This window comes from Oryctolagus cuniculus, chromosome 1 (genome assembly GCF_051225735.1).
Source record: "Oryctolagus cuniculus isolate XC-2025 breed Fujian yellow rabbit chromosome 1, ASM5122573v1, whole genome shotgun sequence".
Taxonomy (NCBI): Eukaryota; Metazoa; Chordata; class Mammalia; order Lagomorpha; family Leporidae; genus Oryctolagus; species Oryctolagus cuniculus.
Window position 1 is genome coordinate 123,806,878 of NC_142867.1, and position 24,614 is coordinate 123,831,491.

General features: G+C 48.8%; 2 protein-coding genes across 11 annotated transcripts in view; one reads left to right on the top strand and one right to left on the bottom strand.

Moving 5' to 3' along the window:
- Nucleotides 1-20,957, top strand: part of TMEM45B (transmembrane protein 45B) — a 47,910-nt gene extending 26,953 nt beyond the window's left edge. For 2 of the 3 annotated variants that reach the window (XM_070065549.2, XM_002708356.6), the window contains exons 2-6: nucleotides 13,983-14,179; nucleotides 16,921-17,127; nucleotides 17,865-18,049; nucleotides 18,703-18,848; nucleotides 20,090-20,957. In XM_070065549.2, the coding sequence (XP_069921650.1) occupies nucleotides 13,999-14,179; nucleotides 16,921-17,127; nucleotides 17,865-18,049; nucleotides 18,703-18,848; nucleotides 20,090-20,201 (831 nt within the window). In that variant the 5' untranslated portion in view covers nucleotides 13,983-13,998 and the 3' untranslated portion in view covers nucleotides 20,202-20,957. The remainder of the gene's footprint in view (nucleotides 1-13,982; nucleotides 14,180-16,920; nucleotides 17,128-17,864; nucleotides 18,050-18,702; nucleotides 18,849-20,089) is intronic. The other variant, XM_070065544.2, reaches the window with a different exon arrangement.
- An 823-nt stretch (nucleotides 20,958-21,780) lies between these two features.
- NFRKB (nuclear factor related to kappaB binding protein) overlaps nucleotides 21,781-24,614 on the bottom strand; it is a 40,879-nt gene continuing 38,045 nt past the window's right edge. For all 8 annotated transcript variants that reach the window (XM_051847900.3, XM_002708310.6, XM_008259232.5 and 5 more), the window contains one exon: nucleotides 21,781-24,598. In XM_051847900.3, the coding sequence (XP_051703860.1) occupies nucleotides 24,473-24,598 (126 nt within the window). In that variant the 3' untranslated portion in view covers nucleotides 21,781-24,472. The remainder of the gene's footprint in view (nucleotides 24,599-24,614) is intronic.

A 24,614-nucleotide genomic window follows, 5' to 3' on the forward strand; every position in this document is an offset into this window, starting at 1 on the left:
CTGGCGCCCAGACCAGGACTAGAACCCGGTGTGCCGGCGCCGCTAGGTGGAGGATTAGCCTATTGAGCCACGGCGCCGGCCTGGCTCATAGTCTTAAAGGCTGGGAAACCCAATTTGAAGGTGCCCTCATCTGGCAAGGCCTCCTTGCTGTATAGGGAAGAACGGAAGGGAGAGAAGGGAGAGAGAGAGGGAGAACTGGAGGGAAGAACAAATCCACTCTCAGAACCCACTCCTGAAATGACAGCATTAGCCATTCATACAGGCAGAGTCCTTGTGGCCTAAGCACCTCTGAGAGGACCTGCCTCTAACACGGCTGCGTCAGGGAGTGAGTTTCAGACACGTGAACTCTGGGAGATGCACTCAACCCACCGTCCTATGTGCACGTAAGGAAGGGACACTATCGCCGTTTCACCCATTGAGTTCATATTAGAGTTCTCAGCCAACGAGGACCACGTGGAAAACCTCCCAGGACAGCTGCTCTAATCCACTCCTTTTCACGGTCACGTAACTCTCCCCGGTGAGCATGAAGTACACTGATTCAGCCAAGGAATGCCTGCAGCTAGCTAGAGGCCCAGGCTCCCGGTGGTAATTGCTGGTTTATCTGTTTGTATTCTGTCACCACAAACCGGGAGCAGCTGGCTTTAACTCTCCCAAGCCATCGAAGCCAAGTTCCTAGTTTCCGTCATGTTGGAAAGAGCGGGTTTTTAAGCAGAGGCAATTGAGGAGAGAAACAGAATTCACTTTTCCCTGCTCCTACTGATTCTCCCACTCATCCAGATAAATCCCTTCCTTCCACCATTCCTACCATCTCCTCTAAAATAAAGGGTAAAGCCTGCCCGATTGCATTTTTTTTTTAAGAAGCACCATATCGGGCAAATCTTTGGCCTAATGCTTGGGTTAAGACGTGGTTAAGATGCCCACATTGCACATCAGATTACCTGGCATGGAGTCCCAGCCCCAACTACTGATGCCACGGTCATGCTGGGGCACACCCTGCAAGGCGGCAGTGACGGCTCAAGATCTGGGTTGAGTTCCTGGCTTTTGGCCTTGGCCCAGCCCCATTTGAGGAGAATACCAGCAGATAGCATCACTCTGTATCTGTGTCTGTCTGTCTGTCTGTCTGTGTGTGTGTGTGGGCATGCCTCTCTAATCAAGTGTTATTTTTTAACTACAGACAGAAGGCACCGACCATACTTTCTCCTTTGTTCTGCCCCATTTCCTCTCTACCTCTGTGAGTCTCATTTTGTTTCCTTGCCCCCTCCCCCCACTCTTCTTTTTTTTTTTTTTAAGATTTATTTATTTACTTGAAAGTCAGAGTTACACAGAGGGAGAAGGAGAGGCAGAGACAGAGAGAGAGGTCTTCCATCTGATGGTTCACTCCCCAATTGGCTGTAATGGCCAGAGACGCGCTGATCCGAAGCCAGGAGCCAGGAGCTTCTTCCAGGTCTCCCACGTGGGTGCAGAGGCTCAAGCTCTTGGGCCATCTTCTACTGCTTTCCCAGGCCACAGCAGAGAGCTGGATCAGAAATGGAGCAGCCGGGACTCGAACCGGCACCCATTTGGGATGGCAGCACTGCAGGCTGGGGCTTTACCCTGATGTTGGCTTTCTACGAAGGCCATGTAGTGACCTTACCATGTGAGTGTGTTAGGGATGCATCCCTTACATGGTTACTTTTTTATTTAACATTTTACACTTCTTTGAAATGCTCCAGATGTATTTTACTTTTTTAATTTAAATAATTTCTTATTTTAAGATTTATTTATTTATTTGAAAGTCAGAGTTACACACACACACACACACACACACAGAGAGAGAGAGAGAGAGAGGTCTTCCATCCACTGGTTCACTCCCCCAGATGGTTGCAACAGCTGAAGCTGCATGGATCCGAAGCCAGGAGCCAGGAGCTTCTTCCGGGTCTCCCACGTGGGTGCAGGGGCCCAAGGACTTGGGACATCTTCTACTGCTTTCCCAGGCCACAGCAGAGAACTGGATTGGAAGTGGAGCAGCTGGGACTCAAACAGGCACCTATATGGGATGCTGGCACTGCAGGCAGTGGCTTAACCCACTGTGCCAGCACTGGCCCCAATTTAAATAATTTCTTACAGCTAGATTTCCTAGGGGGCTTACCTATTCGAATGGGATTGTTCTAATTATTAGGAGTTTAAACTTTTGTTGTTTTATTTGCACTTGCTTATTGTCTTCTTCCTCCTTTGACAAAAACTGACCCGTCCTCTCTACCATGATGTGCCTTTGTGAATGAAAGGAATCTACCTCCCTCATCCCTGTCACTCATAAAAAATCAAGGTCGTCAGCCTGAGTGGAGCACATGGAAGGTTACAAGCAGTTTCCATGTGTGTTGCAGGGCTTCTAGCCTCAGTTGTCAACTTTAGAGCAGGCGAAAGGGCAGGGTGCGGCTTGATAAACTGGTGTCCGGCATGCAAACGCAGACAGGGACTCTGCCTTGATTTCAGGTTCTGCTTTTCAGAAAAACGAGGAAGGGCTGGGAGAAGGAAAAGCAGGTACCCAGTGTGTAGTTTTGACACACATTTGCCAAGCTGGTTTTTCTGCACCTTGGGCTAGGAAAGGGAACAGTACAACAGGCTTGATCTTGAACCGGACCTGTGTTAAACATTAAACAAAAACTGAGATTTCTTTTTTTTTTTTTATGTTGATCTAAAGAGAACTTAGAAAGAATGAGATGAGGGCCTTCCAGCCATGGTAACAGGAAGAGTTTGGCAATTGTTTTCTGGGGAAAAAAAGAACAAAAACCATATGTAGAAAACTAGATAATGTTTTCAAAACCAATCATTTCAGGAGCCTGCTTGACCAAAAACAGATAACAAATTGAGAAATACTTATTATTAAGGAAAAAAAAAAACCTATGGGGCTAGCACTGTGGCATAGCAGGTAAAGCTGCCACCTGCCATGCTGGCATCTCATATGGGCACCAGTTTGAATCCCAGCTGCTCCACTTCCGATCCAGCTCTCTGCTCTTGGCCTGGGATAGCAGTGGAAGATGGCCCAAGTGCTTGGGCCCCTGCACTCATGTGGGAGACCCAGAAGAAGCTCCTGGCTCCTGGCTTCAGCCTGGCCCAGCCCTGGCTGTTGAGGCCATTTGGGGAGTGAACCAGTGGATGGAAGACCTCTCCTGCGCATGTGTGCTTTCTGCCTCTGCCTCTCTGTAACTCTGCCTTTCAAATAAATAAATAAATAAATCTTAAAAAAAAAAAAACTGTTATCTTCACAAGTGAACAGTAGGCAATAGTGATCATTTTGCTTCGATCACTCCGTCACCCCCTTGGCTCAGTCAACGGCTTTGAAGAACAGGAAAACCAGCACTTTTGCTACCGCACAAACAGACTCAGTGCCAAGTTGGCATTGAAAAATGTTGACTTTGCTGCTCAATATGCAGCCACAGTTGTGGCAATGCGCAGGGGAACTCACAGCTTTGCTTGCCTCCATCCTGCTTTGAACAAGCAGCAGACCAGTGAGGAATGTGACACGGAGATGCTGGAAATCCGAGTCCTAGAAGAGTTGAGGTTAAACCCTCCACACTCCCCTGGGGAGACCTGAGAGAGCCTGGCGGGCAGTGAAAGGCACTGGAGACTTGGCTTTCTCTTACACAGATGGATTGAGGGAACTGGAAGCAAATCTTGGCCCAGGTGATCTCTAGGAAGCCAAGGCAAGAAATGAAAACCAAGAATAACGAAACAGAGCAGACACATCAGCACCTGCACATCACGTGAAGGAAGGAGTCTGTATGTAGCCCAGGGGAGTCGCTGAAAAGGGGGAAAGTACACCTGTTGGAAACACAGAATGCAAAGTACTTAGAGTTATCTAAAATGTTTTGTTTTCAGGGGTGGGCATTTGGTTAAGACACCACCTGGGAGGCACACATCTCCTGTGGGTCCTGACCCCTCTCCTGATTCCAGCTTCCTGCTAATGCACACCCTGACAAAGCAGGTGATGGCTCAAGTAGTTTGATCCCTGCCACTCTCAAGGCAGACCCAGCTTGAAGTCCAGGGTCCTGGCTTCAGCCCTGGACTGTTGCAGGTATTTGGGAAGTGAAGCAGTGAAGAGACGCTATCTTTCTCTCTCTTTGTCTATCTCTGTCTGTCTTTCAGATAAATAAAATGAGTAAATAAAAATTGTAAATATGCTGTTTTCAACCAAAAATTACAAGACATGAAAAGATACAGGGGCTGGCTTTGTGGCGTAGCAGGTAAAGCCACCACCTGCTGTGCTGTCATCCCATACGGGTGCTGGTTCAAGTCTCAGCTGCTCCACTTCTGATCCAGCTCCCTGCTATGGCCTGGGAAACCAGTAGAGGGTGGCCCAAGTCCTTGGGCTCCTGCACCCGTGTGGGAGACCCGAAGGAAGCTCCTGGCTCCTGGCTTCGGATCCATGCAGTTCCGGCTGTTGCAGCCATCTGGGAGTGAACCAGTGGATGGAAGACCTTGCTCTCTCTCCCTGCCTCTGCCTCTCTGTAACTGCATTTCAAATAAATAATCTTTTTAAAAAATTACCCTGCTATACATTTATTAAATTTTAAAAAATATTTTATTTATTTGAAAGGCAGAGTTACAAAGAGGCAGAGAGAGAGAGAGGGAGGGAGGGAGAGAAAGAGAGAGGTCTTCCATCCACTGGTTTACTCCCCAAATGGCCACAATGGCCAGAGTTGTGCCGATGTGAAATCAGGAACCAGGAGCTTCTTCCACATCTCCCACATGGGTGCAGGGGCCCAAGGACTTGAACCATCCTCTACTGGTTTCCCAGACCATATCAGAGAGCTGGCTCGGAAGTGGAGCAGCCGGAACTTGAACCAGCTTTACCTACTATGCCACAGCACAAAGCCCCAATTTATTAAATTTTGAGTCCTGCTTGCGGTTGCCTTGGCAGGGCCAAACCAAATGGTTTTGTGGATCAAATTATTTGTACGACCCACGGGATAGACGTACCCCAACCCTGATAGAACCACAAAGACCCCAAATAGCTATATCACTCTTAACTAGGAAGAATAAAGCTGAAGATCTCACACTTCCTGATTTCAAATTATAGTGAAAAACAGCACAGTACTGTCATAAAAACATATACACAAAGACCAACAGCACAGAATACAGATCCCAGAAATAAACCTACCCATGTAGAGTCAACCAGTCTTGAACAAAGGTGCCAAGAGCACTCATGGAGAAAGAAGAATCTCTTTGATAAGCAATGTTGAGAAAACTGGATGTTCACATGCCAAAAAAAAAAGAATAAATGAATGCCTTTTTCAATGATTTTCTTTAAGATTTTATTTATTTATTTGAGAGGTAGAGCTACAGACAGAGAGAGGGAGAGACAGAGAGAAAGGGCTTCCATCTGCTGGTCTACTCCCCAAATGGCTGCAACTGCTGGAGCTGCACACTGATCTGAAGCCAGGAGCCAGGAGCTTCTTCTGGGTCTCCCACATGGGTGCAGGGGCCCAAGGACTTGGGCCATCTTCTACTGCTTTCCCAGGCCATAGCAGAGAGCTGGATCAGAGGAGGAGCAGCCGGGACGTGAACTGGTGACCATATGAGATGCTGGCACTGCAGGAGGAGGTTTAGCCTCCTATGCTACAGTGTTGCCCCATGAATGTTTATCTTACAGCATAACCAAAATCAACTCAAAATAGATTAAAGATTTAAATCTAAGACCTAAAACCATAAAATTCCTAGGAGAAAACAGGGGGGAAACTCCAGGACATTGGTACTGACAATGATTTTTTTATATGATAGCAAAGCACAGGCAATAAAAGCAAAAGTAAATACATGGGGTTGCATCAAATTTAAAACTTTACGCACAGAATTTGGTGCTGTGGCATAGCTGATAAACCTTGGTCCCCTGCACCCACGTGGGAGACCCGGAAGAAGCTCCTGGCTCTTGGCGTCGGATCGGCCCAGCTCCAGCCATTGCAGCCATTTGGGGAGTGAACCAGTGGATGGAAGACCTCTCTCTCTCTCTCTCTCTCTCTCTTTCTCTCTTTCTCTCTCTTTCTGCCTCTTTGTAACTCTGCTTTTCAAATAAATAAATAAGTCTTAAAAAAATAAAGCTTATGCACAGCAAAGGAAATTATCAAGAATGAAAAAAGCACACAGAATGGGATAAAGTATTTGTAAACCACACAAGTAAATGTAACAGAGTTAGTGTATAAGATATATAAGGGCCGGTGCCGCAGCTCACTAGGCTAATCCTCCGCCCTGCGGCGCCGGCACACCGGGTTCTAGTCCCGGTCGGGGCGCCGAATTCTGTCCCGGTTGCCCCTCTTCCAGGCTAGCTCTCTGCTGTGGCCAGGGAGTGCAGTGGAGGATGGCCCAAGTGCTTGGGCCCTGCACCCCATGGGAGACCAGGAGAAGTACCTGGCTCCTGCCATCGGATCAGCGTGGTGTGCCGGCCACAGCGTGCTGGCTGCGGCGGCCATTGGAGGGTGAACCAATGGCAAAGGAAGACCTTTCTCTCTGTCTCTCTCTCTCTCTCACTGTCCACTCTGCCTGTCAAAAAAAAAAATATATATATATATATATGGAATAGTCCAACTGAATAGCGAAAATACCAAATACCATTATTTAAAACCATGGAGGGGCAGGCATTTGGTGCAGTGCTGAAACCTCTGCAGGGGAAGCTCTCATCCCATATTAGAATGCCTGAGCTCCAGTCCCAGCTCCACTTCCAGTTCCAGAATCCTATGGGGTACGCACACTGCAAGGCAGCAGGTGAAGTTCTTGGGTCCCTGCCACTAATGTGGGGGAAATGGACGGCGATCCCAGTCAGTTCCTGGCTCGGCCTGGCCCAGACCTCCTGGAGAGTGAACCAGTGGATGGAAGATTCTCTCTCTCTCTCTCTCTCTCTCTCTCTCTCTCCCCTATTCAAATAAAATGAAGGAAAAAAGGTTACTCTTTTTTTTTTTAACTTTTATTTAATGAATATAAATTTCCAAAGTACAGCTTATGGATTACAATGGCTTCCCTTCCCACAACTTCCCTCCCACCCACAACCCTCCCCTTTCCTGCTCCCTCTCCCCTTCCATTCACATCAAGATTCATTTTCAATTCTCTTTATATACAGAAGATCGGTTTAGTATGTATTAAGTAAAGATTTCAACAGTTTGTACCCACATAGAAACACAAAGTGAAAAATACTGTTTGAGTACTCGTTATAGCATTAAATCTCAATGTACAGCACATTAAGGACAGATATCCTACATGAGGAGTAAGTGCACAGTGACTCCTGTTGTTGATTTAACAAATTGACACTCTCGTTTATGGCTTCAGTAATCTCCCTAGGCTCTAGTCATGAGTTGCCAAGGCTATGGAAGCCTTTTGAGTTCACTGACTCTGATCATATTTAGACAAGGTCATAGTCAAAGTGGAAGTTCTCTCCTCCCTTCAGAGAAAGGTGCCTCGAAAAATGGTTACTCTTTATCGAGTATTATTAAAAAAAAAAAAAAAAAGACACCGCTTGGGACTTCCGCATCCCGCATACCTGGGTTCAAGTCCCAGCTCTACCTCAATTCCAGCTTCCTGCTAATGTGCACCCGGGGAAGCAACAGAGGATGGCTGCCCCCACACTGAGATTGAATTCCAGGCTCCCGGTCTTGGCCTGGCCCAGCTCAGCTACTGCAGGCATTCAGTAGATGGAAGATTTCTCTTTTCTCTCTCTCTCTCTCTATCTCTCTCTCTCTCTCTCTGCTTTCCATATAACGCACAAATAATAACATATAAAATTCTAAATAAAACACACAAAGGACCTGAATATACTTCACTCCAAAAATATACAAACTAGACAACAGATATATAAAAAGGTGCTCAACATCACTAAGCATCAGGAAAATGCAAATGCAAGTCAAAATGAGAAAGCACCTCACATCTGTTAGGAGGGCTGTCATCAAAATGTCAGAAGCTAACGAGTGTTGGTATAGATGTGGGGGAAAAGGCACCTTTATACACTGTTGGGGAAAATGTGAATTGGTACAGCCATTACAAAAAACAGTGTGTAGGTTCCTCAAGATATTTAAAATAGAATTACCATATAATGCAGCAACCCCACTGCTAGACACTTAGTCAAAGGAAATAAAAATCAGTATATTCAAAGAGCCATCTGCATGCCCACGTTCGCTGCAGCATTGCTCATAACAGCCAACATACGGCAACAGACGAATGGATAAAGAAAACGTGGTATACTAGTACAATATGGCATTCAGCCTTTGAAAAGAAGGAAATCCTGCCATTTGCAACAACACAGATAAACCCGGAGGACACTATTGCTAAGTGAAATAAGCCAGACACAGAAAGATAAATACTGAGTTATCTATGTGAGGAACCTAAAAAAAAAAACAAAAACAAAAAATGAAACAGTTTTGAAGGGTGGTCACCAGGTTTGGGGAGTGGAGAGAGGAAGAGCTGTCTGTTGGTCAGAGGGTGCACCGTTGCAGGTGTAACCTGAATAAAATAATTCCAGAGACTTCACCCACAGCGCGGTGGCTGCAGTTGAACAATGGGCCGTGTACTTGAAATCTGCTGAGAGCACATCGCAGGATTCAGATGACAAAGAAAAAGAAAACCTAACCATGTGAAGTGATTAATATTTTAACTTGATTGTGGCCACCATTTTACGATGTATACATATATCAAAACATCACATTGCACTCCGTGAATATATGTAATTTTTGTCGCATATACCTCAATAAAGCTGAAAAATGCATGGACACAGAAAAAAATAGCAAAATGACAGATGTAAATATAATGACATAATTACATTACTATGAATGGACTAACATAAGCCCTTCCAATCAACAGAGAGAGATTGCAAGCCATGCCTGTTCTCAAAGACTTTCCCTTTTATGCATATTTGAGGAAATACTAGGTGTATATTACTGAGAATAAAACAGAAAACAAAAACACATGGCATTCAGGAACGAGGGAATCCAAAACAGGAAAAAAGCAAAGAACTTGGAAGGCAGTGCTGAGAGCTCCATGAGGACAGAGAGCCGGTCAGCTCCGTTTATAACAGGTGGCTAGAAAGTTCTGGAAGAGAGGACCCTAGGAAGAAAATAGAACTGACAACGTAGTCTGATGCTAGCACGTCTGGAATTTAATTTGGTAGACATTGGACAGATCTGTTAGGTCTCATATAGACAAACATAATGATGGGTGTATGGGAAATGAAACAAAAGAAACACAAGACAGCTTTGAACTCCAGAACAAAAAACAGTGTTGAAGAAAACATAACCCAAGGTACACTGCTGGGATCAGAATTCACTCATTATATAAATGTTTGCTAAGCACACACCATGTGCCTGACCCCACTGTAAGCACTGTGATGACTGTAATAATGAAACAGATGAAATTCCTCCTTCCACGGGGCTTACTTTTCCGTGGATGGAGATAGATGTTTAACAAAAAAAAAAAAAAAAAAAAAAAAAGGTGGGGGGGTCGATAACATCAGGCAGCGATCACACTTGAAGGAGAATTTGCAAGGATACATGGATTGAACAGTGCTGTAGGTCTGCTACTTTTCATTGAATAGCCAAGAACGAAAGAGACATTTGAGCAGAGACTGGAATAAAGCAAAGGAGAAGATTTGCCGGCTCTCGATGAGGCCACTGTTCTAGAAAGAGTAGATCACGCAGGATCCTGACACACGAAGGAATCGGACCCAACTGAGGGACCCGGGGTGGCAGGGGATGAGTGCTGGGTGAGATCGAAGAGATAGCCCAGGACTGGGTCATAAAAAGCCTGATTGCCCTGGTATGGACTTTGGACGTACCGAGCCGTAATTATGACACTGAAGACTTCATGAGCATAATGCGATGATTGTGAGAATGGAGGGGTGCAGGGGAGGGAGAGGTCGTTAAGAGAGCTCCAGGAAGTTGATAAATAACACTTGACATTGATAAGCAAGCAAATGGCAGTGTGCAAAAGGCAACTAGGATTATGTATGCAAATGGCCACGGCTGAAAAAGGCTATGTATAGTGTGGGTTCTTGTCTCTTCTAGGTCCCTGTTTTGTTTTGCTTTTAAATAAACTGGTAGACATGAAAAGCCAAGACACTGTGGCAAAATAAATAAATAAATAAATAAATGTCCTATATGAAGATCTCTGTGGGTGAGACCCCAGTGGAAAGAAGTGGTCATCAAAGAAGGAGGTACTTTTTTTTTTTTTTTTTTTTTGACAGGCAGAGTGGACAGTGAGAGAGAGAGAGACAGAGAGAAAGGTCTTCCTTTTTGCCGTTGTTCACCCTCCAATGGCCGCCACGGCCGGCGCACCGCGCTGATCCGAAGCCAGGAGCCAGGTGCTTCTCCTGGTCTCCCATGGGGTGCAGGGCCCAAGCACTTGGGCCATCCTCCACTGCACTCCCAGGCCACAGCAGAGAGCTGGCCTGGAAGAGGGGCAACCGGGACAGAATCCGGCGCCCCGACCGGGACTAGAACCCGGTGTGTCGGCGCCGCAAGGCAGAGGATTAGCCTACTGAGCCACGGTGCCAGCCAAGGAGGTACTTTTCTCTGAAGGGAGAAGAGACCTTCCACTTTGCTTACGCTTTGTCTAAATGCTGACGGAGATTGTGGATTCAAAAGGCTTCCAGAGCCTTGGCAGCTCACGTCAAGAGCCTCGGGTAGTCACTGACATCACACATAAGAGTGTTAATTGTTAAGTTAACAACAGGAGTCACTGTGCAGTAACTCCCATGTAGGACCTGTGTCCTCAGTGAGTTGTATTATGAGAGTTAACCGTAAAACTTGGTCTCAAAGATTTATTTCATTTTAGTATATTCAGCAGAAGATATGAACAGCCCTTGTCTCAACTGTTGAACAGGCTTTGTGTGTGTGTGTGTGCAAATTGTTGAAATCTTTACCTAGTATAGAGTTGGTCTTCTGCGTATAAAGTTAATTGAAAATGAATCTTGGTGAAGAATAGGACTGGGAATGGGAGAGAGAGGAGGAGGAGGGGTGGGAGTGTGGGTGGGAGGGCGAGTGTGATAGGAAGAATCACTATATTCCTAAAGTTGTACTTATGAAATGCATGAAGTTTGTATTCCTTAAATAAAAAGTTTCTTTGAGGAAAAACTGCTATGTGTTTTTTTTTTTTTTTAAGATTTATTTTATTTATTTGAAAGACAGAGTTACATAGAGTGGTAGAGCATGAGAGAGAGAGAGAGAGAGAGAGAGAGAGAGAGAGAGTCTTTTATCCTCTGGTTCATTCCCCAAATGGCCACAATGGCCAAAGCTGAGCTGATCTGAAGCCAGGAGCCAGGAGCTTATTCCAGGTCTCCCATGTGGGTGCAGGGGCCCAAGGACTTGGGCCATCTTCTACTGCTTTCCCAGGCCATAGCAGAGAGCTGGATCAGAAGTGGAGCAGCTGGGTCTCGAACCGGTGCTGATATGGGATGCAGGCGCTTCAGGCCAGGGCATTAACCCGCTGCGCCACAGCGCTGGCCCCTGCTATGTGTTTTGATATGTGTTCTTTTTATTATTACTTACTCATTTGAAAGGTGGAGTTACAGAGAGAAAGGAAAGAGAGCAAGAAAGTGAGAGAGAAAGAGAGAGAGAGATAAATCTTCCATCTGCTGGTTCACTCCCCAAAGAGCCACAATAGCCAAGGCTGGACCAGATTGAAGGAGGAGCCTGGAACTCACCTGGGTCTCCCACACGACAGGGGCCCAAGTGCTGGGCCATCATAAGCTGCCTTCTCAGGAGCATTAGCAGAGAGCTGGATTGAAAGTGGAGCAGCCAGGACTCGAACCAGTACTCCTATGGGATGCCAGCATTGCAGGTGGCAACTTAACCCACTGCCCCATTAGACAGGCCCTCTAGGTCACTGTCTTGATCTGTTTTTACTTCTCTAACAGAATACTGTTGACTGGTTAATTTATAAAGAACAAAAATTCATTTCTCACAGTTACAGAGCCTTTGAAGTCCACAATCAAGGTACAGGTGCCTGCTGTCCAGTGAGGGCTGCGTCCTCACGTGGCTGAAGACAGAAGGGCCCCTTTATAAGGGCACTTAGTGTCATTCAAAAAGGAGGAGCCCCAGTGGCCTGATCCCATCTTAAAAGGGCCCCCTCTTAACACTATCACAATTGCAACACCTAAATTTTGGAGGGGACACCTTCACACTCCAGCACTCCACCCCTGGCCCCCCAAAACTCATGTCCCTTATCACATATGAACTATATTCATTCCACTCCCATAATCCCCAAGAGCCTGAACTCATTGCAGCATCAACTTTAAGTCAATGTCCCAAGTCTCATCCAAGTCAGATAAGGGTGAGATTCAAGCCATGATTCAGCCTGAGGCAAATTTTCCTCCAGCCGTGAGCCTATGAAACTGGAGAAATGTAGTTGCTGGCCAGATCCTGTGGCCAGCCAAGCACAGAAAAGACAATGCTATTTCAAAATGTTGAAGAAGCAAGAAGAATGGACTGATCGGCCCCCAGTCAGTCCAAAACACCACAGGGCAAACAACCCAGATCTTAAGGCTTCAGAATAATTTTCTTTGGCCCCAGGTCCTGCCTTCTGGACACACAGAGATGGGGACTACAGCCCCAGAGTTCCAGGCAAGCCTAGCCCATTGGCTGCATCACGTACATCTCTAGTGCAAGGCAGGCTGTGGGTGGGTCTGTTCCTGAAGCAAGTCTCTGCCTGGACCTCAGGTTCAAGTACTTGGGCCATCTTCTGCTGCTTGACTGGGCGCATTAGCAGAGAACCGGACTGGAAGTGGAGCGGCCGGGACTTGAACTGGCATTCAGAAGGGATTCTGGTGTCACAGGTAGTGGCTTTACCCGTGTTGCCTCAACACTGGCTCCACCCTCCATAGTCTTTAGGTCAGCACTCAGACCCCAGGGGAAAATGCTCATTTCTCTTCTGAATAAATCCTAGTTAACACTCCTAAGTTTGATTCCAGCATCTCATGCTACTATAAATGGGATAAAAGCAAACCATGCCTGAAATATTCTTTTGGAATAAGTTGATATTTGCATAATTCTTTGATGGCTACAAAATTTGAATCATATGACCCATGCTCATTTGTACCAGAAATGCCACACCAAAAGCTCATTTTTCAAATAAGATGAAAACTGGTATTGTGCTTTCATTTGTACATCTCCGATGACAGGGGCTTATTATCAGTTGGTGTTATTTGGCGGATCATCCATTCATGTCTTTTGCCCATTCTTTTATGGTCTTATTAATGTGTTCAAGCATTCTAATGTAGTAGCAATTTACCATAAAGCTGCTGCATTTTTATGATTTTTGTTTGCTTTTTGTTGATTTCATATTTTAAAAAATGCTATGTAGGGGCTGGCACTGTGGCATAGCGGGTAAAGCCTGAAGTGCTGGCATCCCATATGGGCGCCAGTTCAAGTCCCAGCTGTTCCGCTTCCCATCCAGCTCTCTGCTGTGGCCTGGGAAAGCAGTAGAAGATGGCCCAAGTCTTTGGGTCCCTGCACCCACGTGGGAGACCCAGAAGAAGCTCCTGGCTCCTGGCTTTGGATCAGCGCAGCTTGGACCATTGCGGCCATCTGGGGAGTGAACCAGCGGATGAAAGACTCTCTCTCTGTGTCTCTGTCTCTCTCTCTGTAACTCTCTGCCTTTCAAATTAACAAGAAAATCTAAAACAAACAAACAATGCTGCTATGTAATCGAATGCTTTTCTAGTTTTCCTTTGATGTGTTAGGAAGGTTTCTTGACATTGACCTCAATAAGTGTTATATCTAACTCCTCTTCCCTCTCCCATGTTTCATTTTACCCTCACTTAAAGCCGTGAGGCCAGTGGCACTCCCTCCACCTGTGCCTGGCCTTCCAGAAGGGCACACGGTGACCTCGCGTCCCACTTTCCTGATGAGGGCTGGCCCTTCGCAGGGTGGCTTGTGATCTGGAATCCTCGGGCACGTAGCGGGTTTCCTGCCAAAACACACATCTCAGCTGCCTTCGTTCAGCCACCTGACAGTTGCCGCCTTATTTTCCAGGTGCCCCAGAATACCGATGGCGAACTTCAAGGGCCACGCTCTTCCCGGCAGCTTCTTCCTGATAGTGGGGCTGTGGTGGTCCGTGAAGTTCCCACTCAAGTACTTCCACCAGAAGGGGAAGAAGAGCAGGCTTAGCCTCCACTATCAGCGCCTGGAGATCATCGAAGCCGCGGTCAGGACATTGTTTTCTGTCATTGGTAAGAGCAGGGATCGTTTTGTCCAGAGGAGCATGACGTTTAGTTTGATCCCCCCCCCCAAAAAAAAAAATTGAACTCAACGCACATAAAGTGTTTTCAGAAGCTCACGGGGCCAGTGTTTTGTGGCACAATAGTTTAAGCTGTCACTTGCGACAGTGGCATCCCACATAGGAGTGTCAGTTGGAATCCAGGATGCTCCACTTCCGTCCGGCTGTCTGCTGATGCCCCTGGGAAGACAGCAGATGGCCCAAGCACCTTGGCCCCTGCCACCCGCATGGGAGAGCAGGGTGAAGTTCCTGGTTCCTGGATTTGGCCTGGCCCAGCCCCGCATGCTGTAGTCATTTATATAAGGAAGGCATGGGCTAGTTGATGGAAACTCTCTCTCTCTCTCTCTGTTGTTCTGTCTTTCAAATAAATGCATCTTAATAAAAACAATTTTTAAAAAAATAGGAGGCAATTTCAATCCAGAGAAGCTGAGGACACAAAAGAAAAAAAAAAGTTCATGAAAAATGCATATTCTTCGGTTTGTTTAAAATGCTTATTTATTTGAAAGGTAGAATTACAGAAGAAAAGAGAAAGACCGAGATCTTTCATCCGCTGGCTCACTCCCCAGATGCCCACAACTGCCAGGGCTGAGCCAGGCTGGAGCCAGCAGCCTGGAACTCCATCCAAGTCTCCACGATGGGGTTTGGACGAGTGCTTACATGGGATGCCTACACCCTGCATCACAGGTGGCATAGATCATATTCTGAAAAAACTATGCATGGATTTCTACATGTTTTTTTTTACAGCAAAATAAACTTATCTTTTAATTCCATTTTCTCACAAACTTTCTAAAAGCACCTGCGTAGATGTTTCCACTAGCAGAGATACCAGGACAAGGGCGTCCAGGTGGCCACTAGGCTGTTCTATGCTAACATCCACTGTGGGCTGAGCTTAATAGTACTGACAGTTAACAGCACCTGACATCAGAGTGCACTATGAGAAACTCCCAAATCAACCAAATGCTTTGCCTCAGAGGGATGGAGGTATCGAAAGTCTTAGGAACAGATACATCCCAGATGAGAAAGGAATAACATAAAAATAGAAAAAAAGGAACAATTTTTTAAAAGATTTATTTATTTGAAAGTCAGAGTTACACAAAGAAGGAGAGGTCTTCCATCTGCTGGTTCACTCCCCAGTTGGCTGCAACAGCAAGGGCTGCACCGATCTGAAGCCAGGAGCCAGGAGCTTCTTCTGAGTCTCCCATGCGGCCGCAGGGGCCCAAGGACTTGGGCCATCTTCTACTGCTTTCCCAGGCCACAGCAGAGAGCTGGATGGGAAGTGAAGCAGCCGGGACTCCCACCCACGCCCATATGTGATGCCAGCACTGCAGATGGTGGCTTTGCCCGCCACACCACAGTGCTGGCCCCAAGAATGAATTCAAATAGACCAGGTTCATGGACACACATCCCAGGAAGGTACCAAATGGAGTTTAAAGAAAAATCTTCTTCCTTCCCCACTCCCAGCTGCCTTTCTCTCTGAAGTCTCAGAGTAGTAGGTAACACCCAGCTCACAGGCACGGCTGCCACCCTCAACTCTCACGGCTGTTTTAGAGCAGGGGGATTCTGCTGGAAGTCAGGCAGGAAGAGACTGGAAAGAGCCACCAGAGGGGTGAGAGAGGAACTTTTCTGTACTCTGGTGCGTTGTACCGAAAGCCGGGGCCGCAGTAATTCGCACTTCATGGGTCAGGAGGGCTCTTACGCTGCAGGTACACGCTGCCCCTGTCATTTTTGGCTCAGTTTCTCGGGAGGGAAGGAAACGCCGACAGTGGCTTCTCTTGGAGCAAAGCAGTGCTTCCCTCCCTTTGCTGGCCTGGTCAGCTCTTTCTGGAGCTGAGCAGTGACAGGGGCACGTGGTTTAACTGGTAAGGACAGCACCCATGTAACTAAAGCTACAGATCTTCTGTTTGGGCCCTTGGCTGTGTGAAAATGATACTCATGGAGCCAGCGCTGTGGCCTAGCAGGTAAAGTCTCTGCCCAAAGCGCCAGCATTCCATATGAACACTGGTTCAAATCCCGGCTGCTCCACTTTCAATCCAGCTCTCTGCTGTGGCCTGGGAAAGCAGTGGGAAGATGGCCCGAAGTCCTTGGGCCCCTGCACCCTCATAGGAGACCTGGAAGAAGCTCCTGGCTCCTGGCTTTGGATCAGTCCAGCTTCAGCTGTTGTGGCCATTTGGGGAGTGAATCAGCAGATGGAAGACCTCTCTCCATCTCTCCCTCTCTGTAACTTTGCCTCTCCATTGAACAAATCTTAAAAAAAAAAAAAAAAAAAAAAAAAAAATGGAGGCAGCGCCCAGGGCTCACAGGGTTCACTCTGGGCCAAAGAGAGACTCTCCCTGGGAGTCTGCTCCGACAGACACACCCCCAAGAGTGCAGGGCTCTCCATCACCAGAGCGTCTGCTCCAGTTCTATTTTCAACCCAACTGCTGCTTTCAGGGATCTCTTCCCATGCCCACTTTACAGGTGTCCAATGTCCCTCATCTCTGTTGCTGCTGGGCAAAACTCCTGGGCACCTTGTGTGTGGCTGTGTTTCTGCTATTTCTTCCCCCGTGCCCAACCCTCTAAAAGGAACAACAGCCAGGTGTCTGCAGAGCTCACTCAGGGACCCCCTTATTGTAGGCTGCAGTGGCTTTTGGTAACTGCTGGCTGTCTCCGGTTTGTCTCACAGCCACTCTCATTTCCGCTCTGGTTTTCCCGCAGGGATCCTGGCCGAGCAGTTTGTTCCAGATGGGCCGCACCTGCACCTCTACAATGAAAAGCAGTGGGTGAAGCTGATGAACTGGCAGCACAGCACCATGTACCTGTTCTTTGCAGTCTCGGGCATCGTAGACATGCTCACCTATCTGGTCACCCACATCCCCCTGGGGGTGGACAGACTGGTTATGGCCGTGTCTGTGTTCGCTGAAGGTGAGAGTGGGTAGAGAAAGGGAAGGAGGCTGACAAGTTGAATCTATTAGAGATCAGAGTACGAAATACCAGGAAGACTGCAACTGTAATAACCTTTCCCAGAAACTCCACACGTCTGGGCTTCCAAACTCTGCACAGGACCTGATCCTGCATTCTGGGCAGCCCAGATGACAGATTCCATGGGGCAGCTCTTGAAGCCCACGCGCACTCCTGCTCACACGTGTGCACACACCTGTCCCAGAGTGCAGTGCACATACAAGCACGCGCCCAGAGCGTGTCCTAGAGACAGGTTGAGTGTCGCCACGCAGGGGACCTGCACTGCACCTCCCCTCCCTGGGCTGGTACTGTCTTGCCTCCATCACAGGTCCCAGGTGGCCTACCCAGCTGAGAGGCCTCCAATAGGCCTCAGTTCACTGGGGTATGAAAATCCACCCCCCTCGCTTACTCCCCTAGCTCAGGGAGCAGGGAAAACGAGAGGTGGATAAGGGCCAAAGTGAATTTCAGGCATACACACGCACAGGGTGTTGCACACCACCCCCAACCATGAGTTTAACAAAGAGGTTTAAAAAGACCCCCATCCTTTAGCGCTGATTCTCTACACACCCCCACGAAGGAACTTGACCTGCATCTGTGGCTCTTCCGGGTTAGGGACGCCGGCCCCCAGCGCTGCAGCGGCTAGCACTGGGAGAGGCGTGGGAGGAAAGCCTGTCTCACGGCTGGCATTCGGTTTGCGGCAGGCTTTCTGTTCTACTACCACGTTCACAACCGGCCTCCCCTGGACCGGCACATCCACTCGCTGCTGCTCGTTGCTCTGTTCGGAGGGAGTGTCAGCGTCTTCCTCGAGGTGATCTTTCGGGACAACATCGTGCTGGAACTTTTCCGAACCAGTCTCGTTCTTCTGCAGGGAACCTGGTTCTGGCAGGTGATTACATTTATACCAGTGCTCCCCAAGTGGTCTGGATTGCGGTGCCCGACCCCTGAGCTAGTCCAGCAGAAGCTCCTGAAAGCGGCGTGCTGCCTGAAGACGCAGCTCTGCCGTTCAAGGGAACAGGTGCAGGCCGCCCTTTCCTTTGGGTCTATCCAGTTTTGCCTACTGATGTCCTGTCGATGTATTACATGAGCAGAAATCCCTGAACCACATGGGGGCGCCCCAGAAAGCTCATGGAAAGTAGAATTGAAAGAGGTTTATTTGGTCCATTTTGAAGCCTATGCACAGGTTTTTCATGATGCACATTCTCCATGCCCTTCCTGAAGACCCCTGGGAGCTGGCAAGTCGCTGAAATAGCGCCCAACCTGCCCTCCCCAACTGGGGCTGATAACCTTGCAGAGGCTGTGCTTACTGAACTGGACACTTGAAGTGCAGGCCCTGAATTTGGGCTGTTTTCAAATCAGCCTATGCTAAAGCCAAAATCAACCTGGTAGCTGTGTTCCTGGGTGAAAAGGCCCATCTGTGCTAAGCAAGTGCGGGACCTCAAGGTGGGGTAGTGTGGACCACTCTGGTGGCCAAAGGAAGGCGGCTCAGCCGTGTCTCAGGACTACTAACCCCTGAACTGCTCTCTCCATACAATCTGCCAGATCGGGTTTGTGCTGTTCCCACCATTTGGAACTCCTGAGTGGGACCAGCAGGAAGACACAAACCTCATGTTCATCACCATGTGTTTCTGCTGGCACTACCTGGCTGCTCTCTGCATCGTGGCCACCAACTACTCCCTGGTTTACTGGTATGTCTGAGACGGCTCACGTGACATGCGCTCCTTCTAAACCACCTCCAGGCACTGCTGCTGGCCGAGTGCCAAGTCTTGTGCAAGGTCCTGTACGCTGCAGGCCACGCATCACCACCCTTCCTCGCCAGTGAGGGCCATGTGGCTTTGTGAAGTCACGTGGCTGGGTCACAGTAGCCCAAGACCCAGGTTTCAGATGCAGTTCTGACAGATTTTTTAAGCCTGTGCTGAGAAACCATTAGGAATCGGTATTGGGTTGTAGTCCCTGCTGCCGCTGGTTCACTCTGGACCCGTCACCTGACGCCTGCACTTGCCCTGCCTGCCTGCCAGAGCGCTCATGACAGCCGCACACTGCATCGGGCAGAAAGCGCTCAAAGGCTGAGAGATGCGCAGGTGATAACCACTACCGACTGCTTACATGGGCTGTGTCCTGCGAACACAGGAAGCACTTGACACTGGACCTTCTCTGTTATGTGTTTGAATTGTTCACTCCCTTTTTAAAAAATAATCCGCTTATTTGAAAGGGCAGAGAGAGAGAGAGAGAGGGAGAGACAGCTCTTCCACCCTCTGGTTTACCCCCCAATTGCCCCAGTAGTGATGCTGGGACACGAGGAAGTCAGAAGCCACAAGTGCCTTCCGGTCTTCCACGTGGGTGACAGGAACCCAAGTACGTGGGCTCTCATCTGCTGCCTTTCCAGGCACGTTGAAAGGAAGCGGAGTCCCAGCACGGGCGGAACTCAATGCAGGCACCCCAAGCAGCAGCTTAAACCACTGCCCCACAATTGCCATCTCTACTTTTTTTTAAAAGAAGGGGTAAACCCAGGTTTTGAGGGGTTGAGCAGTTTCATCCAAGCTCACACGACTAGTAAACAGTAAACAGCACAGCCACACAGGACGAGGGTGGTTTTAGCACAGGGTATTCTGGGTCTACCGCTGTCACTGCCCCCTTGTTTCTAGGTCCTTATTCACAGATACACCTCACCCAGGAAGAGTCGCACAGGGACCAGATAAGGGAGTCACGGTCAGTGTCCTGTCGTTGTCCTTCCTGGTCTGTGGACAGCAGGCTGGAAGGCACTGGTTCTAACCCTGAGTCCCTTTATCTACTGAGAAATGAGACATCCGAGTCAGATGTATAGACACGAAGAAAACGCCTGACCAAGCAGCACATGTTCTCACATCCCTGGGTGAGGGAGTAAGGGACTTCCTCCGGCTCAGTGGCTCTTATGGTTTCCCTGTTACAGGTTTTTGACTCGGTTGAAGAGACAGGGAGGAGGGGAAATCATTGGGATTCAGCAGCTGAAGCCGGATCACCCGGACCAGACCGCCCTGTTGAACGACTCTGAAGAGGAATGAAACTAGAGCAGGCAGAGGGTGGGTTGCACTGTGTCCTCCCAACTGAACTCTGCAGCGAACGTGGCTCGTCCCCCTGCCCCTCACGCCCACTCCGGTCTGCTCTTACAGTTTTGCACATTCAATCATTTAATACAAAGCTGCAGGTTTTGAATAGGAAATGAGGAGGCTTCTGGTGTTTCTGTGTATCTTGCTGTTTGGACTTTTAAATGTAATTTAATAGTCTGTGTTTGTGTAGTATCCTTCACCAAGACAAACGAAGTCATGCCTGTGAGCAGGAAGACTCTCAGCGAGGGAAGTCAGAGACGGGAAAGCTTTCGTGGCCTCACGAATGCCTCCAGGACCTGAGTCCTACAAGACTTACTGCTTTTGGACACTCGCCTCCTTTTCGCTCTAGAAAGCAGCTACTTAATCAGAAAAATAGGAGAACATAAGTGAATGGCAGTGCCTTTAGAGACACAATTTTAAACTTTCCAAAGCTTTGGTGTTTTAAATCGTACTTATTAAAAATCTCTTAATCATTACAACCATTGATAGGAGACAAAATCGGGCCAAAGGCTTTTTTTTTTTTTTTTAAATCCGGAGCAAGTTGGCAGCCCAGCTGTCACCACTCAGCTATCCTGACCCTGCAGCTACCCTGACAGAGGATGCTGACAGGAAATCTGTGTGATGACGTAGAGAAAAATGTCAGGTTTGGGAAGGCCTTGGACTGCACAGGATCTGAATTCTAAATGGGTAATATAAAGCCTGCTACTCCGCTCTTGGGTCTGGATCTGTTACTTATTTATAGAACTTCCCTCAGCAAGCGTTTACCAAGCACTCACTCTGCTTCGGCTCTGGAATGCTGTAACGTGTCCGGCGGGGAGCTGACAGTCTCTCAAATGTCTACCTTTTCCCGTTTAGACTTGCAAGCAGTTCAACAGTGTGATGGGTGCTGTGAGAGGTGAGTAGAAACTCCGGTGAGAGGGAGGGGGAACCGGGAGCTCGCCATCCCAGGCACAGGGAACAGGACGTGTGCACAGCGCAAGGAAAGCCCGGGTGTCCGGGCAGACTCAGACACTGAGCTCTCTAAGGCGGCGAAGACGAAGCAGGGACCCTTTCAGCAGCACTGCACTTCGCACATTCTGAGATGTGTCCCATCTGGCTTGGCTTCACAGCCACCCCCGCCTGAGAGCAGAGGTCCTTCAGAGAAACTGGCTAGCCGAAGGCCCCCAAGTGGCGGAGCCGGGCTTCGGCAGGACGCCGAAGCCCAGCGTCTTTCTCACCCTCCACTCGGCTCCTTCGCCCGGGCTGTGCATGCTCTCTGGAAGAAACGCGACACTTAAGTGAAAGGCGGAGCACCCCATAGCCAGTCACTCTTTCACAGCTGGGAGTCACAGCTTAGGGGTTAGTGACGAACTGCTGAAAAGAGTGATTTTGTGGTCAGCAAACTCCCAGTGAGCCCCTTCGGGATCCACCATGGTTTTTGCTAGCTGACTGGGAACCTGAACACTCATTCTACAGGTACTGGATGACCTGTTATTAGCAAGTAATATAAACGGTACTCTCCTTAGGGGTTGGTATGAGATGAAGGAATCCACTGTTTTATTTTCATAGAAAAGATCTATATTTGAGATTTTTAAAAGGGACAAAGGAATTAAGAGAAACACATTCTCTCCAGAGTGAGAGGCTGAGAGACGTGATGATCAGACAGAAACATTGAAGCAAATTTCGATGCCTCTTACAGCACGGCTTGTGATATCTTAGCCCCAGTGACCCACCTGACATAAGCGTTCTTACACACGGTGCTGAAGCACAAACTGGCCACTATGCCATGTACTCAGTCTTACATACACAGGCTCAACAGTTTACCAGCCTCTGTCGACCACAGGCTCGGAGGCTCACTGATGCCACCGCCAAGTTCCCCGGAATTGTTCCCCACAAAATACCCACCTTCACTGCCCATCTCCAGGGTGCACATGTGGTGCAGATACTGTGCTGTCACTGTGAACACTCCAACAGGGGATTTCCTTTCCACACTGCTCCAGTGACACGCTGGCTGCACCAAAATGCTACCAGGGAGTCCACCCCACCCTGGCATCTTGAAACAGCCCATATTGTGCACCCCTGCTCCCTAGGCTGTACACATCTGCACGCACAAGACAGGCAGTCAGGTGACTTTTGTAAATAAGTGCAGGGCAGGGCTGAGGCTCCATGCCAGAGCTACTTTTATGAGAGCGATTTGTTATGTAAATTCAGAAAGGGTTTATTTTTAACCAGCAGTAAATATCTGAAACAGGATCTCCCGATTTTCTACCTTTCTCTCATTCAGAAACTGCCACGCGGCTTTCTATCTGAAATGTGACTCCTGGAAATGACAGTGATGTGCAAATTTCAAAGTATTATAAATACAATGTACTCTGATGCAAGATCCACTCTCCCCCTCAATGCAGCCCTCACCTCTCACCGCTCCCAGCCCTAGTTCAGTGGTGGTCCGCTACTCACCCGCCAGGGGCTTTGTCTTCCTGAGCCTGCCACTCCCGCTCGTGGTAATCCAGCTTTCACGTCCTCACTGGATCGACCCCAGGCTCCCCAACACATCCCAGCCACCCTCCCCTTAGGAGAGCAACAGAGAGGGAACCTAACGTCTCATCTGCAATTCAACCTCAGGCCTGGATTTCCACCTTGGTTCTCTAGCTTCGACTCAGCTGGAAGAGAAGAGTTTTCTTACAGGTAAAGCAGATGGTTACATCTACTTTACAGAAAGCTGTTGTCTGTGAAGTCCTGACAGCCCCTCCCACTCCATCGCTGCTCCTCAACTTGCCTCACCGCTGACGCCGGCACCCGGTCACACCAGGCCCCGTGGAGAAGGGGCCCACCAGCTCCTCCTCGCCCCGCCTCTCAGAAGATACTCACTCCTTCCCAGAGTTAAAGATGGTCACTTTTAATAACTGGGATACTTTCAGCAGAGACAGGAAAGCCTTATCCCTTCAGGGAAGCTTCACCACCCACCCGCGCCCCGAAACAGAAGAGGCACCACACGTTAACAGCCAGTGCTTCACTTACTCATCACATTATGTTAAAGCATCACTCTGAGCTCTTTGTCTATAGCTGACGGAGGCTGGGAAGGTGAGAGAGGCAGGAATGAGTCACTTGCGAATCCAGACCAACCTCTTTCGAGGCTGTTACTGCCAGGCAGTCCCTGTACATGCCACACCCACTCCGCTCCTGCCATCTCTACTTTGGGGCAGGGATCAGAAATAATGTAGGCAAACAGACAGACAGACAGACAAACAAAAACAACAACAAATAAAAAAACAAACCCACAGCAGTTTAGGCCTCAGAGCCCTCTGGCATCCACGGCGACGACTCAATTCTGCCTTCTAACCGAAAGTAGCCAGAGAATACGTAACCAGATGGGAATGGGCTGCTCAAACAAAACCTGACACAAGCAGCGGGCCAGCTCCCCTGGGCCTGCCACTCCTGCCTGCAGCAGGCAGAGTCGATGGCTCTGAACTGCAAGGAAGTCTGTGCTGCACAAGCAGCGTCTTCACTCACCCCCCACCCCCGTCCACCAGCTCTGGACTCCTTGTGACAGGCTTGCCAAGGTCACCGGCAGGTGCTCGTGCCTAAACAATCAAGACCCCTACATCCCGTTTCCAAGAGGGAGTGCCACACTCAGCCTACCGGAGGGAATCCTGACTACCTCACTTTCTGTGGTGCTTCCCATCTCACAGCCGCTCAGTTTCTGGGTGGTTATCCAGTCAGCCATCAGCTTACTAAGATTCTTGCTATCTCCTCACTCTGGTCAAAACAAGTAAGCAGTCTGGGAGGGGCTAAAGCCTGGGTTTCTGTCTGATAAAGATGTGCAACAGGTTCTTTAAAAAAATAAGTTACATAAAGTTTTCTGGACACAAAACTCATACCCAGGCCACTGTCACGGGGAAGACCAGAAGCTACAACACAAGCCTCACGTGGCACGGGGCTCGGTCACTGTGCAACTGGCACGCCTTCCCTGGGGGCCTGGCGCTCATCACAGAACTGTGACCCCGCAACTCTGAACAGAAACTTCTCCTGGATTGGGACAGAGCACGCCTTGGAACTCTGGAGGGAGCCCTTCTCACAGCGCTCCACTGCAGGGCGCAGCAGCAGCACTGAGGCTCCTGGTGCCACCGTCCCCGCACTGGCCTGCCTTCCACACACAGCCTGCAGCACGGATGCGAGCGCCCTGCTCCCCGCCTTTGAGCCGGGACAGACCAGGTCCCGCCTTCTGCAGAAGCCAGCTCTCTTCACCGTCACTGCTGCTCAGGGGCCTGTTTAGGAGACGGAGCCGTGGTCACGACGACAGTGGAGACTGCTTTGGAGGAGCCGGAAGCTGTTCCCTGCTGGAGATGGGATGCGGGGACAGTCTGGATGCGCACCTGCTTGCAAGGAGGA